The sequence below is a fragment of the Thalassophryne amazonica genome, chromosome 15, assembly GCF_902500255.1.
Source record: "Thalassophryne amazonica chromosome 15, fThaAma1.1, whole genome shotgun sequence".
NCBI classification, from domain to species: Eukaryota; Metazoa; Chordata; class Actinopteri; order Batrachoidiformes; family Batrachoididae; genus Thalassophryne; species Thalassophryne amazonica.
Window position 1 is genome coordinate 24308600 of NC_047117.1, and position 20816 is coordinate 24329415.

Consider the following 20816-nt stretch of genomic DNA (forward strand, 5'->3'; position numbering starts at 1 on the left):
AGCGTCAGAACCTTTGGCGCTCACAGCCTTGGTGACGAGGTCTGTAGAAGGAGGAGGAGGACCAGGACAAAAGATCCTCTATGCTTAGTCCTGCAAGTTGTATAAATCAGTCTTTGTTAGAGAAATGACTGGGATTCTTGCTGCACTTCTATTTTTATATCCTCAAGCACCAGAGAGGGCAATTAGCGCACAAGTAAGGGTGCACAGCCTTTGGATAAGTGAAGCTGTTCAGCCAACACAGTCAGTCCTTCGCCTAATGGAAGAAAAGGCAACTTCTATGAGACATACATGTGACATCTGATAATGACACCAACAACTGGAGATCTGTGATCAAGCTTACAACATATCCCGTGTTATGCCATACTCGTTGCTTGTATGTGTTAGAAATAAGTAGTAGCAAATCTTTTGTAATGAATCACCTGAATTAACAAACAGGTCAATACTAGGGTGCCACTCAAGTAAAATTTGTAGTTATTGTCCCACCTCTCAGATTTGTTCAGAATGTGAAAAGATAAAAGCTGATAAAATTTGGATGTATTATAATAATATTTACTGGTAGCTCAACAGCACTAAAGTTTCATAATTTTTGGAAAAATTTGGATATGATGAAAAAAAGTTGTTTAAACATAATATTGTACAAATATTTAAATTTAAGGCTCACAGCTGCTAGTAGTTACTTCAGATCTTAAGTGCATTTTGAACAAAAACGAACACAAAAAATTAGTGAAAATGTAACAATGCATTGTCAAGGGTGCAATTTAGAACTAGAAATCGGGGGAGACAAAGTGTGAGGCCCGCAGGGCCGAAGCCCATAGGCCAGGGGTCTGGAGGCCGCTTTAGGCCCCCAGAAGCCAACGGTTTCTACAACCCCTGGCAATAATTATGGAATCACCGGCCTCGGAGGATGTTCATTCAGTTGTTTAATTTTGTAGAAAAAAAAGCAGATCACAGACATGACACAAAACTAAAGTCATTTCAAATGGCAACTTTCTGGCTTTAAGAAACACTATAAGAAATCAAGAAAAAAAAATTGTGGCAGTCAGTAACGGTTACTTTTTTAGACCAAGTAGAGGGAAAAAAATATGGGCTCACTCAGTTATGAGGAATAAATTATGGAATCACCCTGTAAATTTTCATCCCTAAAACTAACACCTGCATCAAATCAGATCTGCTCGTTAGTCTGCATCTAAAAAGGAGTGATCACACCTTGGAGAGCTGTTGCACCAAGTGGACTGACATGACAGTCAGCTGTGTCTAAACTCTGGACCAAATACAAACATGGGAAGGTTGTTAAAGGCAAAAATACTGGTAGGCCAAGGAAGACATCAAAGCGTCAAGACAGAAAACTTAAAGCAATATGTGTCAAAAATTGAAAATGCACAACAAAACAGATGAAGAACAAATGGGAGGAAACTGGAGTCAACGTCTGTGACCGAACTGTAAGAAACCGCCTAAAGGAAATGGGATTTATATACAGAAAAGCTAAACGAAAGCCATCATTAACACCTAAACAGAAAAAAAAAACAAGGTTACAATGGGCTAAGGAAAAGCAATCATGGACTGTGGCTGACTGGATGAAAGTCATTCAGTGATGAATCTTGAATCTGCATTGGGCAAGGTGATGATGCTGGAACTTTTGTTTGGTGCCGTTCCAATGAGATTTATAAAAATGACTGCCTGAAGAGAACATGTAAATTTCCACAGTCATTGATGATATGGGGCTGCATGTCAGGTAAAGGCACTGGGGAGATGGCTATCATTACATCATCAATAAATGCACAAGTTTACGTTGATATTTTGGACACTTTTCTTATCCCATCAATTGAAAGGATGTTTGGGGATGACGAAATCATTTTTCAAGATGATAATGCATCTTGCCATAGAGCAAAAACTGTGAAAACATTCCTTGCAAAAAGACACATAGGGTCAATGTCATGGCCTACAAATAGTCCGGATCTTAATCAATTGAAAATCTTTGGTGGAAGTTTTAGAAAATGGTCCATGACAAGGCTCCAACCTGCAAAGCTGATCTGGCAACAGCAATCAGAGAAAGCTGGAGCCAGATTGATGAAGAGTACTGTTTGTTACTCATTAAGTCCATGCCTCAGAGACTGCAAGCAGTTATAAAAGCCAGAGGTGGTGCAACAAAATACTAGTGATGTGTTGGAGCGTTCGTTTGTTTTATGATTCCATAATTTTTTCCTCAATTGAGTGATTCCATATTTTTTTCCCTCTGCTTGGTCTAAAAAAGTATCCGTTACTGACTGCCACAATTTTTTTCCCTGATTTCTTATAGTGTTTCTTAAAGCCAGAAAGTTGCCATTTGAAATGACTTTAGTTTTGTGTCATGTCTGTGATCTGCTTTTTTCTACAAAATTAAACAACTGAATGAACGTCCTCCGAGGCCGGTGATTCCATAATTTTTGCCAGGGGTTGTAGATAAGCTCAGATGCATTCTGAGCATCCAGAACAGTAATTTTAATGTTTTGAGAAGACCATAAAGTGGACAGCATTTGACTTATCCAATTTGAAACTGTGGATATAAGTACTTTATTCTGAGAATAGCCAGCATTGATTTTATTAACATCCTGGTGTAAATACGGTATCACCACATGTGTAGAACTCAAAAAGAATGATAGGTTGAGTTTTCATTAAAAAAAACAAAAACAAAAAAAAACTGCAATGTGGTAAAATGTATTCATAAATATGAAAGAACAGGCTCTTAAAAATTATTAACTATCGCATATCGCATGTATTTTTTTTTCTCAAGATTTGTTTTTGCATAAGTTTGAAAAAAAAAAAAACAGATCATAAGTTTAGGATAAATTACTTATGAATTTAATTTTCGAAGTGGCACTAATGACAACACTCATACTGAACATAGACTGATTTTGGAGATCAAGCAATAATTGCAGATAGGGTTTCTGAGGTCCCAGGATGCTTTTCTGATTTCATTTTCTAACTTTCAGAATTTAGTGAATTAGCATATGGTCCATTGATAATTATGTGTAGACACTAGTCCGTAGGAGGCAACTATGTTTGGTTTCAAATCTGGGCAAATGCTGTCCCAGAAAACTCCGAATTTGGCAAACAAGAGACAGGTGTTGTAAACAAGTCAATGCTGCTAAAAATACAAACTTGCAGAAACAAAGATACTATTCTGACATGGTTTTGCACATAAGACTGGCATAGCATGTTTCAAGTACACACACGTCAGAAGGTGGGGGGGACTTACCATATTCTGTCCCCCCTGGTTGAAAAGGTGGGGGGGGACATGTCCCCCCCATCCCTCACCAAATTGCGCCCATGTGCACTGTCCAGAGAATGACTTTACTGCACTTTAGCAATAGCTTCATTTTATAACCAGACAGGTTAACAATTACATTACATGATACAGAAAACACTTCAGTTCATTGAGTAAATGGTAAATGGACTGCATTTATATAGCGCTTTTCCATCTCCATCAGATGCTCAAAGCGTTTTACAATTATGCCTCACATTCACCCCGATGTCAGGGTGCTGCCATACAAGGCGCTCACTACACACCAGGAGCAATAGGGGATTAAAGACCTTGCCCAAGGGCCCTTAGTGATTTTCCAGTCAGGCGGGGATTTGAACCGAGGATCTTCTGGTCTCAAGCCCAACACCTTAACCACTAGACCATCACCGAGTGGCACCCTAGTCAATATCTATAAATGCAATTGAAAAAATATGGTGTATTGATTTGAAAAATAAAATAAAGACTGAAGACATCTGACAGGAATAATTTTCCTTTATGAACATCCTCATATGGTTTGAAGTTCCATTCAAATTAACCAATCCCTTTCAGGACTTGGCACCCACCCACCCACCACCCAAGCAGACAACTGATCCATCCCCACATCTCTAAAAATAAGCATATATCTGCTGCAATGTAAGGTTAAGAGTCAGCCTCACCTTGTGCAAATACAGGTATGACAGAATTGCAAATTTCTGTCAATTTTGTCATCTGAGCAAATGCAAAAACACAATAATTACCAGAATCACAGTCCAAAGTGACAAAGTGCACAACACAAACCAGTACTCAATTATGCATACACTACTTTACAACTACATCTGCAGTCTGCCTATTAAAGTTGTAAATCTTTTATGATGAAAAACTGAATTAAACCTGTGAATCTCTATTAAAAACCTCCACAAGTTTGTATACAAGCAACAAACAAATATATGTTAAAAACAACAAGAGTCATCAGGAGATGACATATCCCCCGGTCCCCACAAATCAGTAATTCAAAGAGTCGTGGATCAGCCAAATACACACTTTTGCAAAATATGAATGAAATCAGTCAACTGGTTCTTGAGATATCACTAACAAGCAAGGAGTGACAGATTTGCTAATCACTATATCCCCCCTCAGAAAACAAAAATAAAGTTATCTCCCTTTGACTGAAATTATTTTCCTTAGTGCACATCGGAACGCTGTGTGCTACCATTGTGTTAAGTTTCACTGAAATCACTTAACCAGTTTAGGACTTACATTAAGAACTAAAACACTCATTTTCAGAAGGACAAATGGACACTGATTTCAACTCTAACAAAACCAAACCTTTGTTTGCAGGGGATATAATAATATGAAGACAGATTTCCAGATCATTCTTTAACATTTGTTGCTTATCATTAAATTAATATCCTTGAATTCTCTTCACTTTAAACTCCCCCCCCCCCCCCTTTTTTTTTATAAGGCCAGCACAAATTTTTTTTATGGTGAGGAAGCCCACTGACAAATGCCAGATCAAGAACTAGTCCAAGGTCATGTAACAAAGCCAACCTTTTAACAAAACATCTCATATTCTAGCGTTCCCAGTCACACAACTAAAACAGAAACCACAACACTAGTCAAAATTCAACCAGTCTAGTTTTTAGACATCACTGCTGAAAGCTGAACATTGACAACAACTCCTACCTTGCAAGCTGCAGATCCACATGAAATTACCGTTGTGTGAGAGTCTTGCTGTGTTTGTTTTTCAAGTGAGTAAGCAAGTGTGGCATTATCACATGTTGCAGTGTGCATCAGGGTCTGTAGTTTGTGACCTCTCCCTCCTCTGACTTCCTGGTCTTTGTAATCTACTTGTTCCAGACCCATTTAACAGTCTCTGTTCAACCAGAGAGGATAAGACTGACATATGACAAAGTTAAAGCTTTTTTCCTTTTAATAGCTTTACCAAAAACCATAACACTATCCTGATGGTAATAAAAAAAGTGATTAGCAAAATTATCAAATTATTACTAAACTGTCAAAAAAAGGTTTTTGGTCATCCACGTCCTCGTCTAGGTTCTAACAGGAAATGCAGTGACTGGGAAACAAACCTCTATTTTGCTGATTAATCATTCAAGTCATTTTGTAAGCAAACACACAAGTCTCTGGTTGCAGCATTTTCAGTGAGTATTTGTTGATTCTCTTTACTTACTCCAAAGACCCAAAGCTGTCTTGTTTCTAAAACCTCAGCAGTTAGACTTTTCTTCATTTCCGTTTCTATTAGAGGCTTTGTGCACTGCTCATTATTACACACACATTCCTTGCAATTTTCTTTCTGAAGGCTTCCATCCTTTTCACTGAGCTGATCCTTCCTCTGCTCCCTTTGTGAGTCCGTTTCCCATCTGCAGACTCCATAAAAAGGAGGCAGAGAAGCCACAGTATTGACAGCTTCCTCTACTCACTTGCTCCACAAACACTCTGCCCTTGGCAGACCACTGACCTCAAACATGTCAGCTAATGCTGGAAAGATGCCACATTAATGACTAGGGACATCTGGAAATTAAGAGATGACTGGGAGGGCTACAAAGTACATTGCAAAGTAAATGAACGAATGCGTTGAACCAGGTATTTTGCCAAAGAATATTCATGCATTTCTTAGCAAAGCATTCCATTCTGCATTTCGTAGTTGTGAATCTCACACGGTCTCACGGTCTGTGACTCACACGAGAGATCAGTGTGAGTCACGGATCAGATCAGCAGAGATCAGATCAGCAGCGTTCCAGTTCAGGGCACATTATAAACAAACATCGTGAAGTGTGGACAACAAGATGACATCAGGGCATGGCAAAATTCATCACAGGTGCGACACCTCTAGAGAACCCTCTCAACTTGGGAGAACATGTCATCCTCATAATTGCCCGTGAAGTCGCTGGATCAACGCCATCCACGTCCTCGGTCAACTATCATGGGAGAATGGTAGCACTGAGTGGCTCTTAGAGGCATTAACTTCAGTTAACGAGGCTCATCTCTGAGCGTGGCGTTAATTTCAAGATGTTCAAAATTTAGCAACAACAGCGCGGGGCAGTCTGCGTACAAGTTACTACGACTAATGAGGATTTCAGAGGCATGTGCGTGTTGCTTATGAGGCTGCTAAAAGCCCATTATCCCAGCGCCTGGCAGCTACGCAGGACCTGAGAGGCTATTTTTGGAGTAGCTGCCCTTTTGCGCACACAATTCTACCTGCTCTGTGCTCTGGACACAATATAAAATAATTATTTTGTAGCGGTTTATAATCATTTTCTGCCAAACCTTGGACGCTGAAAACACCTCTAATCGCTTCTGGAAACACAGAAGACCGTTTCATCTGGACGCTTTTTTCCCTCTCTTTCCTGCTCCATGAGGAAACAAGTGTGGGAGGGGTGATTGAGGGGTGGAGCGTAGGACCAAGCATTCCTGCACCGATGACGCGCGACACGGCATTGCTTGGCTCATACGTGGCTGACATTTTTTTAAAGATTTAAACACCTCTGTGTTTTTAAATGTCTCTGGCATAACTAACACATTTTAACATTAATAATAAGGGATGGTACTGATAAGATTTTATCAATATCAATGCCATTATCGATTCCCTTATCAATACCTCGTGAATTTTCTGTGTACTAAAAGTAGGATTTAAAGGTTTTCTATGCCAATCACATTTTTGAGTCTTAAAGTAAATAAATATGAAATTGGTCACTGGATCCTTGATCTCTGGACATAAATAAAAATAAAGTGTAGTTTTTCTCAAAAGCATTTCAGACATTAATAACATAAATCTAACTCCATACCTCTGAGCTGAGCTCTTACAGCCGGCTGTGCCGCAAGTCAACATCAATGTAATTCATAAAGAAAGCAGGACATTTCATTTTGGGAGAGGGGGGGGGGGAGGTTTTAGTCTTAGGTTTTAGTGTTACGTCTGCAAAGAGATGTCATTTGATTTAAACAGTGATTCGCTTTGAAGTTATTAATTCAAACCAGACTCTGTCTCGGCAGAGAGCGGCGCAGTGTTTGGAGCTGTGTGAACGGAATAGAGGATGATTCTCATTTCTTGTCTGCAACAAGACAAGAGTCCCAGTTAGTGACTTTAATCCGCACAAAAGCAACTCACGAGTGACATTTTTAAATGGCGTTGGGAGGGGTTAAGAAGTGGACCTGTTGCTTCTGAGAAGCAGTGAAGCAATGACCCAACGAAGCATTGGATCGGAGCACTGCTTCACTGTTTCAAGCTTCAAAGCAGAGCCAAAAGCAGTTGATTACAGGCCCACTGCAGGGTCTGTAATCAACGTAAAGAAATCCTTTTCCGATAAAACACCCTCAAAAACAACGGCTGCTCTGAAGGACCAATAAGGGAATCATTAAGCAAAAAGGTTATTGATGATGGTGGATCGAATCATTTCTTTATGACTCGAAAAAAGAACCAGTTCATGATACTCATCCCTCGCGTGCGCCCCCGTTTGCAGAACTCTGGTGGGGGTTGGGGGGGGCTCCATAACTGTGAGGCTTTCAAACTGTGAAACTGGTCTAACTGATAAAAACAAGTGCTTCATATCTGTCAGACAAATCGGTGCACCTGATGGAATGTTCCGTTATTGCTTATCACGTTGACACAAACGAGTTCGTCACAAAGTTTTGATATGACATGCTTTAATAAGCAACACAACTGCGTCACCTGCTTACCACGCTGATGCACCAGTATTGCAGCCAATAACATAGTCCCACTGATAAATGACGTCCTAAATGAGACTGGTGCCTGATAAATACTATAAAGGTGGGGGACAATGGAACTATTGACCCCAACCTCGTGCCATGTGCCAAGGTTATGTCCTACACTAACTGAAGTATAACTGATGCCTGGAATCTAGTGTGGGACTAACCTACCTCTACCCATCCATTACAAAGATACTTTAAAAGGATATACTGCATGCTTCACTGATATAAAAAAAAACAAACCAAAATATCTTTTTCAAAAAAAAAACATACATTAAAATTTGCATATAATGGATTCATGTGGACCAGAGAATTCTGTCTATTACAATCAAAATCTGCTATATGCATAAAACGGGACAGAGCCTGTGATATGTATGAAATGGGACAAAATCCATTGTATGTATAAAACAGACAAAATCCGTTATATGTATGCAATGGATTACGTAGTTACAGTCAGGAGGCACTGAAAGTCCACTGCAGAGTGGTACCTTAAAATCCTAAAACCTGATTTATGCTTCTCCAGCTCCGTACCTCTGTGGCCATGTAATGACGTCAACGTGCACGTGACCCTTTTAAAGTTCTCCATTGCATCTTTATGTGATTTTCTGCAGAAACAGCGTTTTTTTCTGGATTAATTTGTCCCTCAAAGAACTCCACTTTTATATACAATCATCAATCTCAAAGCCAAGGAAATACAGTACCCACTTTCCTCAAATTGGCAAGTGTCAGTGCTGAATTTCATTTCGTACATCAGGGCAGTCTGGGCAGCCAGTCTGCTCGGTGTAAGCCTGATCCCATCATATCTCAGAAGCTAAGCAGTGCGGGACCTGGTTAGTACTTGGATGGGCATCTGGCATAAAACTTGTGCCAAATACCAAAGCAGATCTGGCTGTATCCGCTGTGGCGACCCTGAACAAATGGGAGCAGCCAAAAGGATGACAACAACAACAACAACCTCAGAGCAGTCTGGGCATGCCCAGTCGCAGCAATATATGCAAGGGGTTTTTAATGGGAATACATTGCAATGGGGGCGGGACGTTTTGTCCTATGTGAGCGAAAATCGGGTAAATATGATGTTTATTACATGGAAAATCATAAAAACGCATTGGGACTTTTGGTTTTGTCCGGTGAGTGCGAGTGTCTGGTTTATATGATGATGGCTTAGTTGAGTTTTACTGCAATCTTAACAAATCACTTGAAATGAAATGCAGAGGTCCCCTTTTTCTGGTGTAGAAAGCAGGAATGGGTCAAAAGTCAGCAGAGGAAGAGAAGAAAAATAGAGTAGGAAGGGAATTAAAGTTGGGAGCACCGAGGCAAAAGTAACAGTAAAGGTCAACTTGTGTCTCTTATTCACTGTATCTTTGAAACATGGAGGGAATCCTATTCCCAGCTGGTTATAAACTTGTCATCCATATAAGAGCCCGAGACTTAATTTCCACTTTCTCTGAAAGAAAACAAGAACAAATCTTTCTTTAACCAAAATATCACACCCTTGCTTTGTGTACAAGTGCCATCTTCCCACATAAGTCAGAACCAATAAGAGTTTGAAGTTTTAATTCTTTGAAAAGAACCAAAGCTCAAAACCAAAATTCCCCTAAAACCAGACTGTTTACATGAGTAAACTAGATCCTTTCCAAATAAGCAAGCTATAGCTTTGTAGGAAAAATGCTGTTAAACGGACATCTTACATGGCAACGTAATGGTGTTTATGCAGACTTGAAATGTGAAGAATGTTTGATAAAAATGTTACAAGCTCCATCTGAGCAAACCTGCCAACAACAGTTTTAAAAAAATACTGTGCAGAGCACCGAATGCATTTCTGCCTGAGAAAAGTTCTTTTTCAAGTGTGTTTAGACATTTTGAGACTAATATTTGTGTTAAATCATCAAGTAATTGTGTTGCAATGGTCATAACACAAATTTGATATCTATTGTGCATTAAATCAAAATTGGCTAGAGCACCACGATCACAGAGCACAAACCTTTGCTGATACTAGTTTCCAATTCCACAAATTTTTACGTTGAAAAAAATTTCAAGGTCAAAGTTCTGTTTGAAGTGGCTTTTCATAAGTTTTTTTGTGGTGCTGTCAGGATTTTTTTTTTCAAACTTTTTCAGTCTCTGAATTCTTTTTCAGATTATTTTCACAGAACATTGCTTATTTCTGCTATGCACAAGTTGTCATTACTTTTTGGCACTTGGTTTCCAACTGACAACTGGAAGACAGACAAAAGGCATAAAACTGGAACTACCATCCAATTTTGGTGGTATAGATAAATTCATAACAGTAAAATGAGAATGATTGAGGCACTTCTGATTAAGGGTGTAATGATACATGCATTTGTATTAAACCGTTTCAGTACGGGATGTTTGGTTCAGTACAGGCTTGTGCATGGGTGAGTTTGTGTTGCGTGTGTTTACCGTAATTTCTGGACTATAGATCGCACCTGAATATTAGCCGCATCCCCCAATTTTAAAAAGAAAAAACTAATTGTACATAAAGAAGTCGCACTTGTCTATAAGCCGCAGGTCTCCTCATTGTAACATGAGATATTTACAGAGAAATATCTAATTATGGTACGTAATTAAATACATACCGTAAATGCTTTTTTGCCCCCTGAAGTGTTACACGTAAATATTAACGCGCATATCATCCAGCACACGGTGTCTCTGCTCCACACAAAGAATTTTTAATAAAATTTTTTTGAGATTTCATCGCATGTGCAGCCAGGATCGCATGGAGTCTGTGGTAAATGACATTACTGAGGCGCTGACTTCTTCAACTTGTTTCACCAAGACAGAGAACCAGTGGGGAAGGAGAGGGGGAGAAGGCTCCGCTAACTGATCTGATGGAGCAAAGTGCCACAGAGAGACTTTTCTTCACTAAAACGCACAGGTAAAACCTTATATTTACACTGTGTGTGTGTGTGTGTGTGCGTTCGTGCGAGTGTGAATTCACACCGCAAGAGGAGCGCAGCTTTCAGGAAATCAATTGACAGCATCAATCTGTTGTTTATTTGAGAACATTTAATTTAAGTTATTACCAGGCAGCACTTTGCGATTATTTTATTTTCCTGTTTGTATAATGTTACAATAAATTGTTGATTTAAACAACAAGCAAATTTAGGTTTTGCATTTTGTTCCCAAACTGTACTGAAAATGAACCGAACCATGACCTCAAAACCAAGGTACGTATTGAACCGTGATTTTTGTGTATCGTTACACAAACAAATGGGCTTTTCAATATTAAATTCAAATGTCCACAAAATCCACAATGAGCTCCCCCGTTGAGTTGAGCTCCCCGTCATCCAGCAACAATATTGGACTGCATTTATATTGTGTTTCTCCATCTGCATCAGACACTCAAAGCGCTTTACAATTATGCCTCACATTCACCCAAACAACAAAAAAAATTGAGGGGGGTGTATTGTATCAGTGAGGCAGACTATTTTGGCACAGCATGTACTAAAGCATAGAAAATAAGATGTCATTTTCTAATTGTTTAATAACAGTTCTGCACTTTAAAACTCAATAACATTGTCACAAGTCCTCACAACACTGCAGAAAGAATGTTTCATGAACACAACTGAAGAAGACACCTCTGCCTTCACTCTGAACATGTAGGTTGAAGTGTTTGTTTCTTTTGTTTCAAGGACTCCACTGTAGGTCTGGTGGCTACCAAGGCCACCACTTCTCCTAGCCTCAATATCTATTCAAAGATACTATGTTTTCTTAGATGCTGAATGATCTACTGCAAAAAAATTTTGTAACATCCAATTAGTCATTCACTGACAAGCAAGAACTGTGAACCTCAAAAATGTCAAGAACCTCTATGATATGATTATATGGAAATACGAGGTCTGTCAATAAAGTATAGGTCCTTTTTATTTTTTTCAAAAACTATATAGATTTCATTCATATGTTTTTTACGTCAGACACGCTTGAACCCTCGTGCGCATGCGTGAGTTTTTCCACGCCTGTCGGTGACGTCATTCGCCTGTGAGCACTCCTTGTGGGAGGAGTCGTCCAGCCCCTCGTCGGAATTCCTTTGTCTGAGAAGTTGCTGAGAGACTGGCGCTTTGTTTGATCAAAATTTTTTCTAAACCTGTGAGACACATCAAAGTGGACACGGTTCGAAAAATTAAGCTGGTTTTCAGTGAAAATTTTAACGGCTGATGAGAGATTTTGAGGTGAAAATGTCGCTTTAAGGACTTCCCACGCAGTGGGACGTCGCACAGCGCTCTCAGGCGCCGTCGTCAGCTTGTTTCAAGCTGAAAACCTCCACATTTCAGGCTCTATTGATCCAGGACGTCGTGAGAGAACAGAAGTTTCAGAAGAAGTCGGTTTCAGCATTTTATCCGGATATTCCACTGTTAAAGGAGATTTTTTTTAATGAAAGATGTGCGGACGGATTGCAGCATCGGCTCGCAGCCGCCGCGACGCTCCGCCACAGGAAAAACACCTCCGTTGGAAGCCTTAAGAACAAGTTGGAACATGTCCAGCTGTTAAACAATTTCTCATATACTCACTCCACTGAAAGCCATCAAAAGCAGCCTGGATTTTACAAATGGTTATCAACACGGAGGTGTTTTTCCGCGCCGGCTGCGTCCCGACGCGCGGACCTGTCCGCACGTCTTTCATTAAAAAAATCTCCTTTAACAGTGGAATATCCGGATAAAATGCTGAAACCGACTTCTTCTGAAACTTCTGTTCTCTCACGATGTCCTGGATCAATAGAGCCTGAAATGTGGAGGTTTTCAGCTTGAAACAGGCTGACGACGGCGCCTGAGAGCGCTGCGCGACGTCTCGCACCGTGGGAAGTCCTTAAAGTGACAGTATCACCTCAAAATCTCTCATCAGCCGTTAAAATTTTCACTGAAAACCAGCTTAATTTTTCGACCGTGTCCACTTCGATGTGTCTCACAGGTTTAGAAAAGATTTTGATCAAACAAAGGCGCCAGTCTCTCAGCAACTTCTCAGCAAAGGAATTCCGACGAGGGCTGGACGACTCCTCCCCAAAAGGGAGTGCTCACAGGCGAATGACGTCACCGACAGGCGTGGAAAAACTCACGCATGCGCACGAGGGTTCAAGCATGTCTGACGTAAAAACATATGAATGAAATCCATATAGTTTTTGAAAAAAAATAAAAAGGACCTGTATTTTATTGACAGCCCTCGTATTGTTACTAATAATACTGGATTACTACGGGGTTCAGCAGTTTTCCAGCCTGTAAATCAAGGACTCAGTACAGGCACAAGAGCAAGAATTCAATGCAGCACCTCTTCTGTGCAAACGGCAAGGCCATACAAGTTGGCGCCATACCAAGAAAACAGCAGTTGTTTTATGCAGCTAAGTATATACTGTCCTGTCAAGGGAACAAGTGTGCATTCCTGCTTTGCTAGAAATAAACTGGCATCTGCTTGTAAATGTAAAGGCCTGGATGCACGTGAGGGCATCCTATGTATCTGCAGTAAAAATACCTCTGTTCACATACAGTTCTGACTATTACAGTACTCACTAAACTGCAGTTCTGTCAAGACCTAAAACATCCCATTTCACAATCTTTCAAAACAATTTAAATAAAGTGCTGATTTAAGAACAAAATGCTGTATAATTATACTGTAGACCAGAATCCCCCCAACCCCCCTTTTTGGTTGCTGTTAAAAATCATCTTACTGGTGCAATGCCTGTTTCTGCAACTGCAGAAATAGTTCAAATGTTTTGGCTTCTTCACCTTTTAGTGCAGCACCAACCCAACATTTTAAATACTGCGCCAAACCTACCCTTTTCTTTTTTGCATATTTTGCAAAGACTGATTCATTAAGTGTTGGGAAATCCTGTCAACATTGTACCCAAAAAGCAAAGCAAAAAACAACAAATGCCTGTTTACCTGAACAGCGTCTGACACTGCAAGATACTTCAATTACACATCACATTTCCATGCCTGTGACACTCGTAGCCCACATGCATGCCGTTACAGTGTACTGATCCATAAGTGTGTCTGTAACTGGAACAAATTCACTCCCTCTTCCATCAGACAGTACACCATCTCTCTCTCTCTTGATCTCTCCCACCCTCAATTTACTATCCCACACTCTTTGCTTTCATGTGCAGCTGTGAAATTCTCACCCAGCCAAGCACCATCTGAACCCAGCTCTTAAAAAAAAAAACAAAAAAAAAACATAACTGTCCAAAGAATGCAGATATTTGTAGCCATACTGACATCTCTCCAAATGGTGCACACCAAAGACCAACACCTTCTGAAGAACAAGAAGGTGGTGTTCGTGTATGGACGTTGACAGATGACTAAAAAAAAAAAAAAAAAAAAAATCAGACAGCACCATAATCGCTGAAATTGTTTCACGTCATAATATGAAACAGAACAGCTGAACAGAAACCACAATCACCTTGTTGCTGGTGTGACTCCAGAAAAATTATTTATCTCCTCACGGTTTCACTTGCAACTAGTTTTTACCCCATGAAACCAGGAAAAATGTGCTTACCCTAGTTTTTAAAAGCAGGCACTACACTCTGACACTTTGTTGGAAAGAAGTTCCCATCAACTAACTGCAAAATTCCTTCGAGTCCAACAGTATTGCACCACCGTTACTCCAATGACTTGGCAAAGCAAGTGAGCAAGTAACGATGTTGCTGCATTAACTGTTTCATGTTGGGCGGAGACAAAAACTCTAAGTCAAGTAATCATTCTCTATCATTCATAAGAGTGTCCTCGAACAGAGAGAGAGCGAAAAAGAGAGATTAGGCTGGGGGGTAGAAAAGGCACAGCCAATGCAAGCATGAGGACAAGGACAGATAAGTAGTTGTTCTGCACTGTTGAGTTTGACGAGACCAGTTTTAGAAAATGGGACTAACTTTCATTTTCTGGCTGTCAGATTTTTCATGTCAACAAGCTTAAGCAATGAAATCCCCGTTCAGTCCTATCATGGGCCCCACAGCAGAGCTTTCACACAGGACGGCTTCACACTTAAATTGCTCTCACAGTGAAGCATTAACTGAGATGGAACAGGTTTAAATATTAACACATGCTCACATCATGTATGTCAGAGGCAGCTCAGAAGTGACAGCAGTTCTACATCGTAAGACCCTGAGCATTCACAAGTATTAAGGTTTTCATTATAACTCAGCCAAACCAGCTCTTCCCATGTTTTTCAGGAAACTGTCTTTGTGCAAGAAAACCCACACACACACCAAAAAAACATCCATCTGTGGAAGTTTCCACTTTGTTAGCATTTCCATCTTCCTGGTCATCTGTTCTCGACACACACGAGTAAAAAGATTTCCTGTTTTGCCTTCTTTTGTTACTGCTGTCATGTTTGGGAGTCTGGCAGGTTCTAACTTTAGAATCTGGCATGACAACTTACAACTTATGATCTATGGGCATAAATAAACCATAGATAATACCAAAAATAAACCAAGAAAAAAAAAAAAAAAAAGACACTAGATATCGAAGTTGACTGTCTGCTTTAGACTGTCTATTTTAGGCATGCCCTCTACTGGAGAAATTACAGAATGACACCAATCCAACAGCCAAATTGTTTTTTTTTCCCCTACATTGTTTATTCTGCAAAATAAGTTTCCAAATCAGAAAAAAATAATGGCAATACCAATGTATTTGTGAAAGGCTTATATTGAACAATATTATCGGCTAAGAAAGATCAGCCGGGCTATGTATACTATGTACGTACAAGGGGTAACGGATCACAAAACCTGTGGATCAGATCAGATATTGTTTTTTTAAGACACAGTTTGGATGATTTTCAGATCAGCAAAAAAACAAACCAAAAAAAAAAAAAAAGACTTTCAATTTTTTTTTTTTTTAAAGAACTTAAAGCTGTATGGCCTTTCAAATTTCACAAATCTGAAAAAAAAAATAAAATAAAATAAAAATTTGTTTCTCCGTAGGATTAATTTTGAAGCATGTTGCAAAATTACACCTCATTACACACAGTATTTAACTGGGGGGAATTCCATGGTGAATATCGTCTTTTCCTTCATCGTGCAGACAGACTACAAGAGGAAGCGCGGGAGCGCATGATTGAGCTTTGGGACGTGTGCACCAATATCAGTCTTGTAAATCACTTTAGAGGTGTTCTCTGGTATCAAAAAGACTTAGGAGTGTTTATTTCTAGATAAGGTTTACAAGATACATGAGAAACATTAAATTTACACAGAAATAAGCTTGTTTCAGAGAGTTTTTCCTCCATCAGTTTATTTTGTTCAAGCAAGCAGCCAGCTGATGTCAGGCTGCCTTTCTTTACTCTGATTGGCTGTTGCTGTGTCCTTCCCAGCATCCTCATACAGATAGGGGGAAGCCCCCTTGTGATCTACGTCGTTGTTCCCAAATGTAGGGCATTCCGTCTGCTCGTTTGAATTTCTACCCTTCGAGGATCAAAATTCTAAATTGTTTCCAGACAGCAAAAATTTTGATCATATTGGAAATATCATATTACAAATATCTTATATAAATGCTAAGGAATAAAAGTGTAGTGCTCTCAAAAACAAAAAATCCTTTTATGATTTAAACTTAAAAAAAAAAATCCAAAGGCTGTACATCTTTAATGAACAATGAAAACAAGGAACTTTTGTCTGTGGTGTAGAATGGAGAATGAAACCACAAATCCTTTCTTTATATAGCACAGTTCACCATGGAACACAGCTTGTTCGTAGTCAAATACAATACAAAGGAAATGTATGCCTTGCGTTATGACATGTCACAGTAAAACCCCTCAACACAAACGCCACTGACTGGAGGAACATACATCAAATCAGAGCATCCAGTTAACAGACAATCCAATAAAATACTGTACTTTTCAGGTTGCTTTTGTGGGATGAGTAGGTCATGTTCCCAGGAAAATTTAATAGTGGTGGGCATAGACAAGCACCGGGAGTTTGTGACAACTTGCACTTAACATGCAGTATCTCCATGTTGCTTAGTATAAAAAAACCTCAGTTTATGCAAAAAACTTTAAACGGGAGTAAATGACGTATTCAACAGCCTTCTGCATGGTCATCTTCTCACACTAATATACAATAGGTTTTCTGTTTTATAAATCAAGTAACAAAGACACTGTAGGATGGTGTACTTGACTTAAACCGTCTTGCTCGGCAACACGCATCCTGTGATGCAAAGACTGCACAAGCGCATATAATGAGGGCTATGCTCAAAGGATATATCATGCAGCTGTACTGTGTACTGAAAATTCTAAATAAAACATAAGTTTCGATCAATCAGAAACTTTTAGGAGGTCTGCGAGAAAAATAACGTACCTTTTTATTTTTTCCAAAAACTATATGGATTTGAATCACGTGCGATTACATCAGCCAACCTTGAACCCTCGTGCACACACGTGAGTTTTTTCACGCCTGTCGGTTACGTCATTCGCCTGTGGACAGGCTTTGAGTGAGGAGTGGTCCACCCCCCTCGTCGGAATTCCTTTGTCTGACTTCTTCCTGAGAGACTGGCGCTTTGCTTGATCAAAGTTTTTTCAGAACCTGTGAGGCAGATCGACGTGGACACCATTCGAGAAATTCAGCTGGTTTTCGGTGAAAATTTTAACGGCTGATGAGAGATTATGGAGTGTTCGTGTCACTTTAAGGACTTCCCACGGAGCGGGACGTCGCGCAGCGCTCCGAGGCGCCGTCGTCAGCCTGTTTCGAGCTGAAAACCTCAAATTTAAGCCTCTGTTGACCCAGGATGTCGTGAGAGAACAGAGAAGTTTCAGAAGAGCTCGGGATCAGCAGTTTATCCGGACATTCCACTGTTAAAGGAGATTTTGTAATGAAAGACGTGCGGACGGATTGGCGCATTGGCAGCAGCCGGCGCGACGTGCCGCCACAGGAAAAACACCTCCGTGTTGATAACCATTGTAAAATCAGGCAGTTTTTGATGCTTTCAGGTAGAGTGAGTATCTGAGAAATTATTTAACAACTGGACATGTTCCAACTTGTCCTTAAGGCTTCCAACGGAGGTGTTTTTCCTGTGGCGACGCGCCAATCCGTCCGCACATCTTTCATTACAAAATCTCCTTAACAAACTTCTTTGTTCTCTCACCATGTCCTGGGTCAACAGAGGCTTAAATTTGGAGGTTTTGAGCTCCAAACAGGCTGACGACGGCGCCTCAGAGCGCTGCGCAACATCCCGCTCTGTGGGAAGTCCTTAAAGCGACAGTAACACTCCATAATCTTTCATCAGCCGTTAAAATTTTCACCGAAAACCAGCTGAATTTCTCGAATGCCATAGGTATTAAAGGCACTGCAGTGGTTTGAATCATATTTATCTAATAGATTACAATTTGTTCATGTAAATGGGGAATCTTCTTCACAGACTAAGGTTAATTATGGAGTTCCACAAGGTTCTGTGCTAGGACCAATTTTATTCACTTTATACATGCTTCCCTTAGGCAGTATTATTAGACGGCATTGATTAAATTTTCATTGTTACGCAGATGATACCCAGCTTTATCTATCCATGAAGCCAGAGGACACACACCAATTAGCTAAACTGCAGGATTGTCTTACAGACATAAAGACATGGATGACCTCTAATTTCCTGCTTTTAAACTCAGATAAAACTGAAGTTATTGTACTTGGCCCCACAAATCTTAGAAACATGGTGTCTAACCAGATCCTTACTCTGGGTGGCATTACCCTGACCTCTAGTAATACTGTGAGAAATCTTGGAGTCATTTTTGATCAGGATGTGTCATTCAAAGCGCATATTAAACAAATATGTAGGACTGCTTTTTTGCATTACGCAATATCTCTAAAATTAGAAGGTCTTGTCTCAGAGTGATGCTGAAAAACTAATTCATGCATTTATTTCCTCTAGGCTGGACTATTGTAATTCATTATTATCAGGTTGTCCTAAAAGTTCCCTAAAAAGCCTTCAGTTAATTCAAAATGCTGCAGCTAGAGTACTAACGGGGACTAGAAGGAGAGAGCGTATCTCACCCATATTGGCCTCTCTTCATTGGCTTCCTGTTAATTCTAGAATAGAATTTAAAATTCTTCTTCTTACTTATAAGGTTTTGAATAATCAGGTCCCATCTTATCTTAGGGACCTCATAGTACCATATCACCCCAATAGAGCGCTTCGCTCTCAGACTGCAGGCTTACTTGTAGTTCCTAGGGTTTGTAAGAGTAGAATGGGAGGCAGAGCCTTCAGCTTTCAGGCTCCTCTCCTGTGGAACCAGCTCCCAATTCAGATCAGGAGACAGGACACCCTCTCTACTTTTAAGATTAGGCTTAAAACTTTCCTTTTTGCTAAAGCTTATAGTTAGGGCTGGATCAGGTGACCCTGAACCATCCCTTAGTTATGCTGCTATAGACTTAGACTGCTGGGGGGGGTTCCCATGATGCACTGAGTGTTTCTCTTTTTGCTCTGTATGCACCACTCTGCATTTAATCATTAGTGATTGATCTCTGCTCCCCTCCACAGCATGTCTTTTTCCTGGTTCTCTCCCTCAGCCCCAACCAGTCCCAGCAGAAGACTGCCCCTCCCTGAGCCTGGTTTTGCTGGAGGTTTCTTCCTGTTAAAAGGGAGTTTTTCCTTCCCACTGTCGCCAAGTGCTTACTCACAGGGGGTCGTTTTGACTGTTGGGGTTTTTACGTAATTATTGTATGGCCTTGCCTTACAATATAAAGCACCTTGGGGCAACTGTTTGTTGTGATTTGGCGCTATATAAATAAAATTGACTGAATTGATTGATTGATGTCCACTTCGATCTGCCTCACAGGTTCTGAAAAAATTTTGATCAAGCAAAGCGCCAGTCTCTCAGGAAGAAGTCAGACAAAGGAATTCCGACGAGGGGGGTGGACCACTCCTCACTCAAAGCCTGCCCACAGGCGAATGACGTAACCAACAGGCGTGAAAAAACTCTCACATGCCCACGAGGGTTCAAGCTTGTCTGATGTAATCACACGTGATTCAAATCCATATAGTTTTTGAAAAAATAAAAAGGTCCGATACTTTTCTCACAGACCTCATATATTCATGCAAGAAGTCAGTCACTGAACATTGTGTTATATGGTAATATACAGCAGGGGTTTTTCTAAACCAGGAAGTAGGCGAGTGGTGCCCCCCTTATCAAAATGCAGATTTTTTTAAAGCTTTATTCCTAGCATGCAGCCTTCCCCTCAGCAATCAATTCTTCTGTAAATACATTGATGCCAGGAAAGACCAAGCCCTTTCATAACATATTTTCCCAAAATACTAAAAACATGGCAAAATGACAGTAAGAATGTGTAAACATGTCCTATTTCACATAGCCCCCATGCTCTGTTGTTGTTCCGATCTGACTTGTTCATTCGCCACGCCATTTTAATTGCGAAACATGCGTGTTAAGAGTTCTGTGTCTGTGATAACTTGCCTATTTGAGTTACTTGCCCTTACTGAGTTACTATACTGGTCCTTCAAGAAGCCTCAGAAAGCCCCATTTTTGACTATAAATGTCCAAAAGCTCAGCACCATCTCCCCAGTTCAGTCACTCCACTCCCTCACATCTGGTGTTGCCCCCTTGCTAAATTTTCCTAGAAAAACCCCTGTACAGTGTAACAAACCTCCTCAATTATTGCTACAAATATAGCTAATGTAACTTATCTGTGTCTATGTACTTCAGAGGGTAGAGAAATGACTGTAAGCCCTAAAGCACTGTGTGAGGTGTGTGATTGACTGAATTGATTTAGTAAAATTTAATGCACATACCAAGGTGTATATACACACACATTTAAAAAAAAAATATGCATGGATAACACTAGAAAGTGGAAACACTTATTTCCATTGTGGTCCATAAGTAAAAATTAGTAATTAAAAACAAA

The 20816-nt window shown here is 40.1% G+C and overlaps 1 protein-coding gene and 1 long non-coding RNA gene across 10 annotated transcripts in view; both read right to left on the minus strand.

The window, feature by feature from the left end:
* Positions 1-20816, minus strand: part of gab1 (GRB2-associated binding protein 1) — a 152620-nt gene that overhangs the window by 91173 nt on the left and 40631 nt on the right. For 6 of the 9 annotated variants that reach the window (XM_034189097.1, XM_034189092.1, XM_034189095.1 and 3 more), the window contains exon 1: positions 4943-5137. The exons of the other annotated variants lie outside the window; for them this stretch is intronic. In XM_034189097.1, coding sequence (XP_034044988.1) covers positions 4943-5122 — 180 coding nt within the window. In that variant the 5' untranslated portion in view covers positions 5123-5137. Of the gene's footprint in view, positions 1-4942; positions 5138-20816 lie in introns of those variants that run through there. 9 annotated transcript variants of the gene reach the window in all.
* On the minus strand, positions 12752-17975 carry LOC117526969. The gene is made up of 3 exons (XR_004565400.1): positions 17827-17975; positions 16616-16624; positions 12752-12763 (listed from the first exon to the last, which is right to left on the minus strand). It is a non-coding gene; the product is annotated as an uncharacterized LOC117526969 (long non-coding RNA).